This window comes from Nothoprocta perdicaria, unplaced genomic scaffold, assembly GCF_003342845.1.
Source record: "Nothoprocta perdicaria isolate Ctin4 unplaced genomic scaffold, notPer1 scaffold_41, whole genome shotgun sequence".
NCBI lineage: Eukaryota > Metazoa > Chordata > Aves > Tinamiformes > Tinamidae > Nothoprocta > Nothoprocta perdicaria.
This window is the reverse complement of record NW_020455655.1, coordinates 4,789,919-4,803,138: the sequence shown is the minus strand read 5'-3', so window position 1 is coordinate 4,803,138 and position 13,220 is coordinate 4,789,919. Positions and strand designations below refer to the sequence as shown.

The 13,220-nt window shown below is 38.5% G+C and overlaps 1 protein-coding gene across 2 annotated transcripts in view; it reads right to left on the bottom strand.

Moving 5' to 3' along the window:
* Positions 1–3,049: 3,049 nt before the first annotated feature.
* ADAMTSL3 (ADAMTS like 3) overlaps positions 3,050–13,220 on the bottom strand; it is a 169,949-nt gene continuing 159,778 nt past the window's right edge. The window contains exons 24-31 of one of the 2 annotated variants that reach the window (XM_026045667.1): positions 12,801–12,986; positions 11,655–11,774; positions 10,636–10,848; positions 8,256–8,439; positions 5,955–6,159; positions 5,144–5,253; positions 4,260–4,474; positions 3,050–3,735 (exon numbers count right to left, since the gene is read on the bottom strand). In XM_026045667.1, coding sequence (XP_025901452.1) covers positions 3,626–3,735; positions 4,260–4,474; positions 5,144–5,253; positions 5,955–6,159; positions 8,256–8,439; positions 10,636–10,848; positions 11,655–11,774; positions 12,801–12,986 — 1,343 coding nt within the window. In that variant the 3' untranslated portion in view covers positions 3,050–3,625. The remainder of the gene's footprint in view (positions 3,736–4,259; positions 4,475–5,143; positions 5,254–5,954; positions 6,160–8,255; positions 8,440–10,635; positions 10,849–11,654; positions 11,775–12,800; positions 12,987–13,220) is intronic. The other variant, XM_026045668.1, reaches the window with a different exon arrangement.

The following is a 13,220-nucleotide window of genomic DNA, read 5'->3' as shown; positions in this document are numbered from 1 at the left end:
TGCAATCATTATGTTTCCATATGAGGGGTTAAGTATTGTTTCCATCTTTATGTTACTTTTTTGTAAATCTAGATAAAACATTGCATTGTGTTCATGATCCAACTCAGTCTTTACAAATAGTCCAATGATTAACAAAATTATCGTGTTTTATCTCTGCAGTGCAGTATTTTTTTTTTTTTTTTTTTGCATTGCATATCTCGTACTCATTGCTATAGGAGAATCAGTTGGCTTCTGAGGAATTGTATGTTGATGCTTCATAAACTAAATCACCAATAAAAGGGCTAAGATCCATAGTGGGAAACTGGTGAAAGCGGGAAGCAATGCAACRCAACGGAAGAAAGCTGAACTGAGTTTATTAGCTCTGTGCAAGTCACTGCAGCTCCTCCAGTCATTATTAGGGCATCCCAATTTTTAGATGGTGTGTGTTCTGGTGATATGACTTTATCAGGTGATGAAAAGAACAATTAAATTAACTTCTCTATGTCTAAGATATTATTTTTCCCAGTTATTAAAGACATGTTTTAGGCAGGGCAACAAAAAGACAACAAAGAAAAACGTCGCCCTAACAGCAGGACAGGAAACATCCGATTCATTGTCATCCTTCCGTATCATAGAGAGAACAACCCGTGGAATCCCTGCTCTCCGTGAAACCCGAGTCAGTCTCTGCCAAACCATCCCCGAGGAGACAGTCGTACCCACCCTTGTATTCACCCACTCCCTGTCCTACACACAGCCGTGACACCTCACAAGAGTTTACAAACACTCCTAATCCTCCCAGTCTCCCTCTTCTACAAAGGCAGGAGGGCTCAACATTGAGAAGCACAACCTGAATCCACCAAGTAACACGTGAGCACACGTTATGCTGAAAACGGCTCTTCTGGAGCCACCAGTGAGCCCAGMTGCTTTTTGTCACTCGCAGCTGTTTCCATAGTTCCCCAAGTCACTTTTTTTTTCCCTTTCTTTCCCAGTCTTCAATTAGTCAATGCAAGTAATTTGCTGCCACCTACCAGCACTCTGCAATAACTTTTGATAGGAAATGGAGGGCATGTTCAGATACATTTAAGTGATCCTCTGCAGATGTGTTTGAGGATTTTTGATGAAGGGAAGAAAAGGGCAGGGGGAATTTATTCCCTTTGAGTTTGCCCTTGATGTTTTTCCCTAAATCAAACAGTGAAAGAGAGCAGGCTTTATGATATTGTGTCTGAAAGGGCCACACCCTGAAGATTATGCTTTCCGGAAAAGCATCAAATCCTATTTTAAAGCTTCAGACAATATCCAGTCTTCAAGGTCACTCTTGTATGAGCAACATTATTGAACTGCAGTCAAAATGAACAGCAGTTTGGAAAACTAGTATTTTTCCAAGTAACAGCTCTTAAAAAGCAGCATTTGATGATGTCACTCTAAACCAAGACACAAAAACGGAAAGTTATTAATGGATTCAACTGCTATTCTAAAAGTGTTTTCTGTACACTATATTAAAAAGAATAAAGTCACTTCAAAAAAAAAAAAAAAAAAAACATGAATGTGGCTTATTTGGATTTTGGCATAGAAACATCTCCTACACACTTTTTCAGTCAGTTTATCTCTTACATTACCTCTTAATAGCAGTGTGAAAAGCAGAGAATCTGTCTGATAAGCTCTCAGAAAGAACTAGTCTTAATTTTGAAATATATGGGATTATAGAAATAATAGGTACATAAGTAACACTTAGCTACCATGAAAATCACAGTAATAAACAATCTGTTTGTAATCATGCTGTTGAATAATCAAAGTACAGTTTATTTCAGAAATATCAAAACTAAGTTTAAGAAAGCTAAATATTAAACATCTTCAGTTACTGGGGTAGCAATAAAATAAGCTACAGAGGAATGTCATGCCAATTGCAAAAACAAACATTTACAGCACGGCTTCTGAATAGCATGCATACTTAACCAAAGACAAAATTAAGGCAACAGAGGAATGCTACGTGTTAACATTCAGAAACTTTAAATACGAAGGAAAAACATGAATAAGAAATTTTGGTAATAAGAAAAAATATATGTCCCAAAATCTTTATTAAACACTGTACAAAACAAAATATTGCACTTTTAAATCAGACAATAAATATCTACAAAAGTATCTTACAAATGTTTTTCTTTTAATTTAAAAAAAATGCTTAAACAATCAAGACCCATTGCTGAATAAGAAGGTAATGATCAGGAATATCTTCTCCTTGCAGTCAGCCTTGGACACGACAGTCCACTTTAAACACTTCCTATACAGTAGTGCTAATCTAATTCTCAGTGATACCAACCCTTTGAGTAGGAATACTGTTTCTAAAACTGTCCTTACAGCACACCCACTAATTACAATGCAATGAAGTTCAGTCACCTGTCACAAAATCCAAGTCAAGATAAGGATTCAGGCCTCCAGCATGTGCAGTAGTTTGGAAACTACAAAAGAAAAAAAAAAAAAACCAAAACAAAACAACTATCTGCTGCCTTTTATGGGGATGTTTGTAACTTTAAGCTCTATGAGACAATCTGCAATATAGAAAGCAATTTGCCCCAGGAATGTCACAAGCAGAATTTCTCAATTTTCAAAAGATTTTGAAGAGTCAGTGGTCATGATGAAAAACCCATCTTGACCAAGAACTGTTCAAAATGGATTTCTTGCACTTGTTCATCTTCATAATTAGTACTTCTTCCTTGGATTTCTTCCCCATTAATGCAAAACCAAGTATTTATTCAAGGCAAAGTTTGACAGTACGTTTGGCCAGTTATCAGCTCTCGTTCCCCTTTTGACTACATGCAAGAGAACAGTGCTCACAAAGGCTTCATTCACAGTTCTGACAAGGAAGCCTTGTGTCTAATTTAAAATCAGTAGAGAAGAGCAATCATGCCAGAACTTTGATTGTACTTGAGTGACTGGAGCAGAAGTATAGAAACGATGGAAAATGACACCTCATTTATTCAAAACAAATCTAGGGCCATTTTGAAAATTATCCCGGCATCTTCAATGCCTTTTATTGTATACACATAAATACAAGCATGAAAAAGAAATGTACTTCTGTGTATCCATCTGACAGCTAATCTAAAACATATCCTGTGAGACTGATCGTTAAGCTCAAGCTGTTTATGATAATGAAGTCACTGCCAAAAATTTTACAGCTACAAGCCACAGCCTCTATAAATTTAAGAATCACATTAAATATGATAGAACAATAAAAATGAGCATTGGGTCTTCAAATGATTTTGAAACTTTGGCTTTCTCCTAACTTAAGGACAGTAAGCACTATCTGGTGCTTCTCTGATAATGCTTTTTTTCCCTCCAGTAAAATTATAATGTGATGGCCTGTTAAATTTTACAGATGATGTGCCATGGTAGTATCTTCCTAATCCAGACACAAAAATGTTTAAAACATAAGAAGCTCCATTGCAAAAGAGTGGATAATAAAAGTTCCCAGAAAAAAAAAATACCCTGTCCAGCATATCAATCTACAATAGTGTTTTTTCCTTAGCCCCATGTATCCAGGTAACTGTTATAACTATTGTCTTATTTACAAGTATATACTTTGAGCAGGCTAGTTTAAGGAACCTCTCTTCTCATCTCTTCACTGCAGCATCATGAACTTTCCATAGAAGAGTTACACTTCTTGGCATGACTGACAACATCTTTGTCTGTAGATGTCTATCAAGCATAACTTTAGTTGCTTTACAAACGTACAGTAGTGAGTTGTATCCTTGCATTCGCCTTCTGAAAAATATATTTGAACATTAACAGGCTTTATAAAATGGACAAACGATAGATAGTAGAATTAGTAATTATACCCATAAAAAAAAGAAGGATTGCTGGTAGCTTGGTTTTATTTTTCATTTCAGACAACAGCGAATTCAAATTAAACTAGGTCACAAATGAAAGGCAAGATTTCACTGCGTTCACCTACTGCATATTGCAGAAAACTACCCCACCTTTCAGTAATTAGCAGCTTGCTCAGAGACTACTAAATGAGTCACAACTGGCACAGTCATGCAGGGAAGTTTGCAAAAAACAATCTCCTAAAATTCCTGCCTCTTAAAAAGTGCTCTTCAGGCTTTAATAGCAAACTGGCCTAATCATGGAGAAAAATACCCCCGGGATTATGAAGCGCTCCTTGGAGAGGACAGATTTACATTTGATGTACAATCAAACGCTTRCAAAGTCGTTAGTATACAACTGTAAGTCTCTTTCTAATATACCTGCTACAAACTACTCTCAGATATAAATAAACGTTTACATACTGCCACAGGATGTGACATTGCAGTGCTGCCAGGCCACTGGTCTCTGCCTCCATCCGCAATGCTGATCAGCTACAGGTTTGTTGCTCTTTCTGTGCACGCAGAACACTCGTCGCGACTGAAATCCATTCCCACAGTCCACACTGCAAGGCCTCCAAGGGCCCGTACGCCAGTAGACATCACAGGTCTCTGAGGAACAGTTTCTTCTGACAGCAGACCTGTGGAGAAAAGCAAATAGCAATTTAATATTTATTTTTTTCTATGCTAAATTCAGAGTAAATAATTGAGGTTAGATGAGACGTCTGCAGATTGTCTCGTCTAAGCYTCCTGCTCAAAGCAGGGGCAACTAGACCAGGTTGCCCAGAACCAGGTCCAGTCAGGCTTCAAGTATCTTCCAAGACAGCGATTTCACAGCCTCTCTGGGCAACCTGCTCGACAATCCTCACAGTAAAACATGTTTTTCGTTTGCTTAAGTTCTATTTCTTATATTTCAGTTTGTGCTGTGAATTTATAAAACTTGGTCTGCAGCAGAGCGTAGTATAAAGTGCCTTYGGAAGAGACGTAGTTCAGCAGCAAGAATAAAGTTATGGCAGATCATTGCAGTTTTGATTTGGATATGAGAATCCCAGCTCCATCATTTCAGTCCTAGCATTGATATTAGCACAGTGGAGGATGCTGATCAACTCCTTGGGATCCTCCTTGGGATCCTCAATTCATGCAGGATATCAAGGCAATGCCAGTCACTATCTTCTTTCCTTGAGTTTGATTCCCAAGAAGAATTTGCATATTTATACTGGCCAGACAATATGGTATCTTTACTTTGATCACCTTAAAGAATCTAACTTGGCTTGATTATCTTTGCAATATCTTTGCTTTAAACTGAGTACCTCTTTCTTTCATCACAAGAAGAGTTTGGCACCAAAGATCCATTACGAAGCTGACATAGARGGTGACCATGGTGTAAGCCTACGGTGCGGCCTACACAGCGACCGGAACACTGCAAAAGTGGGAAAAGGGGTGAGGGGAAAGAAAAAGAAACAAATTTTAATATGACTAGAACCTCCCTTCTGGGCAGTGAGGTGCATAAACCAGGCATCATCCTTGATTTGTACCTCTCCCTCTTCATCCCTCATGGCACCTCAGGTAAGGCCTAATCTTTTCAGTCCTCTGTGTTGACTTCTCACAGCTATTCCTAAAGCTCAGCCTATTGCCTACACCCTAATGGTTTCACATCTCTCTTGCTATAGGATTTTTTCCCTGCCTCTGACAAACACAAACTCTCCTTGCTAACAGCCACATCCGGAATGCTGCTCTTACAATTTGCTTAATTCAGCACTTTGCTTGTTAAACAGTAAATGCCATGTAATTAAAAATAATCCTCTCAAACTGAACACAAGTTTACCAGGGACATTAAGATGTGGCGCATAAGAAAGCCAAGTTCTGTGTATCGTGGCAGTTGCTTTTTGATTTTTTTTTATTTTCTTTGGTGACTTCACAAGTCCCGCCAKGCAAACTTGACTCTTACTAGGCTGCAGTAGTAGTAGTACACCAGTATAAATGAATGGAATTAGTAACTGATGAGCTTATAAAATACACTGAGTATAAAATTTGTATTTTTATATTACATTATACTTTGCATAAAATACAAAAATCACACAAAAACACAACAATAAGGTTCCAGATGAACCTGCAACTTACCGGCCCTTTAGCCTGTTCTGAGCGTTCGGTACAGGAATAAACCACACAGGGCTTCCTTGCCAGAGGGCGATCCCTGGGGATGCAGGCCCCTGGCCGGAGCGCCAGTACGCTGCCGTTGGCTTGTGTTTGCTGGCAGCTTATTTGTCGAGAGTGAAACCCACTGCCACAGGATGCCGAACACCCGGACCACGGGCTGGTGACCCACCTACAGGATGGGGAAGAAAAAATAATACATTGCAAATATGAAAGCAGTGCAAGTTTGCTGGTAKTTTGCAGCAGTCTGCAATAAAAACCAAAGCGGCTTTAATCTGGGTTATTTATTGTAAGTTGTAGTCAAGAATTTGATTTGAGAAAAGGAGAACGAGCTTTTCAGTTGTTACGCAGGATCATATGAATTTGGTTAACTGAAGCCTTCAAAGATACAGCATAACACAATCTATACTGACTGAATKTACTCAAAAGGTTATACTAGGTAAAATACTATTTCTGCAGGATTTAACAGCAGTTCCATAACTTATAATATAAATGGTACTGATTTGCTTGCTCTTAAGTTAATGTGTCATAACACATCCAAATTTATTACATCAAAAAGATTGTTAGATAATGGATYAAAAAGAACATTTATTTACTGATTACATGTTGCAAACATTTAGCCTGTTTTGGAAGCTGGAAACAATTCAGTGGAAATAGTAGGTGGTAAAATAATTTATTCTACTTAATCTCTTCATAAATCCATCCAGCAATAAGGAATGAGACTTTATTTGCAGCACAACTGTGATAACAGGACAAATATTCTATTCTCTTCAGAAATTATTTAGTTTTCTTATGGTCAAACAGTTTACATCCACTCAAGACAGATTAATCTTTTACAATCTGGAYTCTTGTCCTTCTCCCTTTTAGAGCTCAAGTACTTTGCAAATATTTGGTGCAACACATGCGCAGCAAATCAACAAGGCCCAAATTTGGCAAGCACTTGAGACAGACGTTAAACACATGCTTAAATCCCTATATTTGCTGGAGAGAAGTGGATTAAACACATGCATAACACCTTCAAATAACAGAGGCCCATGACTCTGACTTGCCATCTAAAATGTATATAACTCTATGGATGTGTTCTAAAGGGTTGTCTTGGAATTAGTGGACAGCACAGAGCTCAGTATGTGGGGAAATGGAATGGGAAGTCTAAGCATTTTGCACTTCCTTCCCAGCTCAGCAACCGCAGGGAAGAGGGGAGAGGTTGGAGGCTCTAGGAGCCAGAAACAGGGCTATTTCCCAGGCTTCTGGGAAGCCTGAAATACTTTTAAAAAGCCTGATATTAAAGAGTGGAAAGGGATTCTGGGTATACTAACATAGTACTGTTAACTATACCCAGAATCTCTTTTCCACTCTTTAATTCAATGTAAAGCCAAATTAAAAGCAAAATAAAGCATTTTAGTAAGGGAAAACTTAAGTTCCATTCTTTTCAGCTGTTCAAAAGAACTGCTTGATTTTTATGGTGATTACTCTGCATCCTGTGCTAAGTTACGCACTGGAGTCCATTAAAGACACGGCCTTTGCTTAGGGGGCCGCTGTCCTCAGCATCCTCGTAACTCTCTCTTGTCTGCTCCGAACGGCCAGACTTTAGAGGGAAGCCTGCAACTCGGTCTGTATTTCATACAACTTGCTCTATTTTAGTATTTTTCCACTGGCAAGAAGTTCACTTGTTAGGGGCTGGCTGTAGTTCAGACTCACAGTTTAGAGTGATCTGTTTTTTTGGCTGCTAATAATGAAATATAAACAAATTCCTCCTGATATTTATCTGTTGCTATGTTTTCTGCATTTAGAGCACAGAGTTTAGAACGTATTGGCAAGTGCACTCCCACAATGTCAGCTAAGGTCTTAACACTTCTCTCCAAAGATTTTCCAGTGCGGGACAGCTCCAAAACGTGTGCCTGACTTTTTGTCCTCGTGGATTTTAGGCTGCTGACACTGATGGCCAATCTTTGACAGCAGAGCAGAGCGCTGGTTTTGAGGATGGCTGTGGGATTTCCTGCTAAAGACCTAGAGCAGCGCCTGGCTGAGCTGGAAYGCTCAGTGCAGCCCACAAAATCCGGAGGTAAGATTTGGGCTTTTTGGAAGCGGAGGTTGTGGTTACATTTGCCTGTGAAATCCTTCTTCACAGCCCTCATGCTTTAGGGGTTCATGACAAAATAACCCCCGAATTTCAGCCTYAGTAACACCCAGAAACACACTCAGGCGTTTGGCAGCTCATTTTACAGAGCAATGTTAGTACACAGAGTAATCGAGTATAAAGAAGCTTACCTGGCAGGGCAGTCACGTGTGTTGCAGGACTGATAAATAACCCCTGGCTTTTGCTGGTCTTGGCATAATGATTCATTTACCTCCTGTTTCTCTGCGTTCATGCACTGCAGTCTTCTGGAGCGGGTTCCCGAATTCCCACAGCTAGCTGAGCAAGCGCTCCACTCCGCGTGCTCCCACTTATAACCTGGTCACAGGAGAAGAAAGGCAACTGAGAACTGGTGAGGGAAAGCAGCATCACACATTGCACCTGGGGCACACTTTGGTTGCTCTGGCCAGAGCCTGCAAGCTACAGAGGCACCACACTCAGTGATAAGCAAATATCTCAGCACTGTGGAAAGGGACCATAAACCAGAGCAGAATTTAGTCCTGCTCAGCTTCCCTCAGCTTCAGCTCTTACATATGAGCCTGAAATTGTCCAAAAGGCAAATGGGATCAGCACATGTGCACATGAAGGGCAAAACTTGGCTCACAGTAAGAACTGATGAACTTCTTTGAGAACTTTCATAACATTTTTATACAATGAGCATTAAAAAGAGGAAACTGTAAATCAGAGTCTGTARGTTTCCTGCGGTTCTACAGTAAGTTTATTCTGAAGATAGCTCATCTTACTCCAGACACTTCACATAATTTCATGATTTAAGAGAATCCTGTGCTAAACTATAGAAAAGGTACTTAATGCATAAATAACTTGCCACTGAGGCATCTGGCAAGATGAAAAAGGAATTTGTTTTAAAGAGCATTTTATATTAAAGAGCCATCACCTCCAACAATTACTACCTTTATATTTAGTCACAATTGCACACTTTCCCATCCCCCCCACTTTTTTTTGACACTTGGTAAAAGATGAAGTACTATGCAATGTTGACAGATTTTTATGTGATCACAGAAGGAGTCAGATTTTTCTGTAATAACCAAGAATAATTGATAGCTACCAGCTGTGTCCACAGGCTCGCTCTTCCAGCACATAATGAATCCTTTAACTTATTGTTTTTCAATGTTTCCTTATTACTTCTGGGTTTCTTAAAATAATACAAGAGGGCCTTTTTCAAAGTAGAAACAGTTAAATTTACTGAGTGCAACTATGATGGAGAGACTGGATTGTTTATTTAACTAGGAWGACACTGCTCAGAAGTGCCCTCAAAATGCCTACTGTGCAGAAACCATCAGAAGAGATTTTGCAGTCTTACAAACGCGTGGGTATTTCAGTGATGAAACATTTACAGAAGCAACAACCAGAGCTGAAGCTCATGACTGGAAAATGGAATTCCACCGAAGTACTACCAGCCTCCTGGGACAGTTACTGTTCGGGCAGCAAAGGCAGCCCAGCTAAACACTGCAGGTGGACAGTGCAGTGCTTGGCATTATTTTGATAATGTAAAAAGTACAGAAGTAATTTTATCTTATAAAATTATTTTGTAATCACTAACTGCACAACTACTGGAAACAGAATAAGTCACTCATACAAGTAGTTCAATGGTAGTCACTGAGAATACGTATACCTATGCACTTGCAGTGTAGAGAACTGCAAGATCTGATCTTACAGTTTTGAGTTTTTTGTACACAAATAGGAAGCCAAATAGTGCAATATATTGGTAGGGTGACAGATAAAATGATGAACAACTTCAATACATAAATCTCATTTGCATTCCCTAGGTATTGACTAGCTAGTGAAATTTTTTTAACGCCAAATGGAGTTCAGTGCTTTGCAGCCAGACTCTCAGGATGAATTAAGTTCCTCTTAGACATCCTTGAAAAGACCAGCAATTATAATGCAATTAAAGTTCGACAGCACCTTAAATATTTGCARACTACACACAGTATTTGGAAATGCAGCCCATTACATTGCTGGTGCAAATGTAAGATGCTTCTTAAAATCATCTACAATATTGTTTATTCACAGTTCCACACTTCATAATYCAATAATGACAATGGAGTTTTGTGCAGGTGCAGCATGTTAAAGGTTGAGGACTTTACAAAATGTCCTGGAAAAGCTAAAAGTGACATTGATAACGACTAGGTTTCCTATTTCCTACTGTGCAGATATGTTTAAGGATGACTACAGTATGATCGCTTCCATATCACCGAATAACATTTAAATGAGCAAACATTATTATTATTTTTAATATAATTAATTTCCATATACATCCTCAAAGTCTTTTTTTTTTTTTTTTTTTTAATCAGTTTGGTGGGTTATCATGATAACAATATGCATGATTTGCTCAGGCTTAGAAAATGGGCCTGGATTAAGCAACTGCTCAAGTAGCAAGGCACTGAATACTTTCCATGTACAAAAACAGGCCAGGGCTCAAGAAAACCTTTACACAGTGAAAGAATATAATATTTAAAAAATTAAGAATTTGTCATATAATTTTCAACAAACCTTCCTTCTTGACATTTACCCAAACTGACATTGGTTTTGCACTAGTTGAAGTCCAACATCTGTATTGTCCAGCGAATTGACCAGACTTGGTGTTCACCTCCAGGATCCGGCCCCCAACCAGRGTTCGGAATTCCAAGGCCGCCACTTCCTCCACTGGGAAGCCTCTGAAGAGCCAGTGAACTGCACTTCTCTGCTTGGAAAGCACTGGGCAACCTAAAAACCAGGAGCATTTTAGCAGGTTTTTCTGAGCAAACCAGTCACTTTAAAATGTTAATGAATGGGAATGTAGGAACTTAATATGTTTTGTAAAGACCTCACCAGCCTAAATAACAAAGAATACGTATAACCTCAGTAAAGTTATGGTACAAACTGATCCTTACTAAGTCTTCAGAGTTATCAGCTAAATAAGACATTTATACTTACCATAGTTCTTTATATTTTCCTTTTTAGTAGGTTATTAAAAACATATAGATGTTTTTATATATGGTTATATATGAACCAAGGCTGGGGGGAGTTTAATATATAAATTATATAATTACGTGAATGATGAGGATTTCACACCCAACTGGAATAGGCAGCAAACAGGTTTGTGAGGGGAGAATTTTTGTCTGTTTTGAAATGAGTCATAAACACTAAATGAAACTGCTGCACATCACAAGCATAAAAACRGATGGAAAGAGACATATTCATTTAGACAGAAAAGCCCAAAATAACAGTTCAAGGAAACAACTGGATCCCCTCCCACCATTTTCAATAGAGGTCGAAGATACTGCACAACTTGAATCTCACGGTGGGTCATTGATATCATGTCTACATCATCACTATTTCAGAATATTTCTTTTCTTTCATCTCTAACTCTGTGGCTCCTTCTGCTAACAAAAGCTGAGATAATCCTGGGACATCCAGGCGGTCAACAAAATTGGACCCTTAGATATCACACTCGCTGCCCCCATGGGGTCCTTTCCATTTTAACGACATTAACTACACATACAGTTAAACCACCAAAGCAAAACACACACCTATTCTCAGTGGATCTCCAGGTACCACACTGACATTTGTACCGATCGCAGATGCCATTAGGACTCGCTTTCTTCTGCTTCCCTTTGATGATAATGTGTTATTCTCTGTCAATGTTTGCTCTGGAAAATAACGTATAAAATCTCTTCTTACCAAAAGTTAAACCAAGGTACCAAGCAGAAAAGAAGSAGAATTTGGCCCTCTGCTGGCCACTCTAGACGGGTTAAATATGCTATTTAAAAATAGACCTAGATTTTTATTTTAGTGTCACATGATCAGAATTAGGAATTAAGTTCCTGTGAACARTCTTCCAGTCACACCATCATATTATCCATTATATTATTCCACTCTGGAAAACTGAAACTAAGCAAGCTGCTTCAATTTACACTCACCCTTCTAGAAGGGCTCCTATTATTCCTCTGGTGCATCTTTCTAAGCTAAAAAGATCCCAGCTTCCACAACCTACCCTACATGTGTGCTTAAGAAAGCGGGCTTTGTAGCAGAATTGGCCACGTGTAACGGTGCTGTACTTGGTACAAAAAAATGGTGATCTCTAGAGCTGAATGATCCATTTATGGAAGCTACTTGCAAGGCATGATTGTATTATAGAGTATTATATTATTAATCTACCTACAATAGAGCCATTTAAAAAGAGTTTTTAAGTTTTCTATTTTTAGCAGTTCCTACTCATACTACTTTTTTTTTTTTTGTTTTCCACATGTCTATGTTTTATTGGCCTCTATAATTTAAAAAAAATGTTTTTATTCCATTGCATTTCTGTGTAGATGTTTCTGAATAACTCAAGCCTGCCCCATTTTCCCTAAATGAAAGAAATGAAAACTCTGGGCATAGCGTAATATGACACCAGATTTAGTTTTCTAATCTATCTCATTATCTAAGGGCTGATGCTTGTTGCTTAGAAGCAAGAAGATGGAGCAAAATTTGAAGAAGTCACAAATGAAACCTCTTATGCATAGATTTACTACTGCAGGAAATATAAAATACAGAACAGATCCTGAGGATAGGGATGCAATAAAAATTTCCAATTTCCAAGCATAAAATATTTCACCAACCAGTTCACTGATAAAACTTCAAATATAAAATGTCTCACTGCTGTTCTCAGCCAGGAACTGCCCCGTGACACTGACCAGCTAAGTGGAGGACAGATGCAGCCTCTGCTTTCCCAAGCGCATTCGCTGCTGTGCAGGTGTAAGTTCCTGCATCTTCATGCGAAACATTCCTCAGAAATAAAGATGACCCATTCAAAAGCAAGACAGAATTCATTTGCTGGACATCCTTCTTCTTAGACCATGTTACATTTGGTTGAGGAACASCTTTAGGATGCAAATAATGAAAATACTTATTGAGTGAGATAAATCACAGACCTTTTATTGCTAAATACAACATAATAATAATATATCTAAGAACCATAAGTTTCTTTGTTATTTCACTAATACTGTAAATTAATGCAGCTAAATGAGTAGTTTTTCTACTCACAACAGAACTTCTCAGTTATTAAGTCKCTTAACAGTTCAGCATCCCATGTGAAAGGTTAAGGCTGTAAGGCA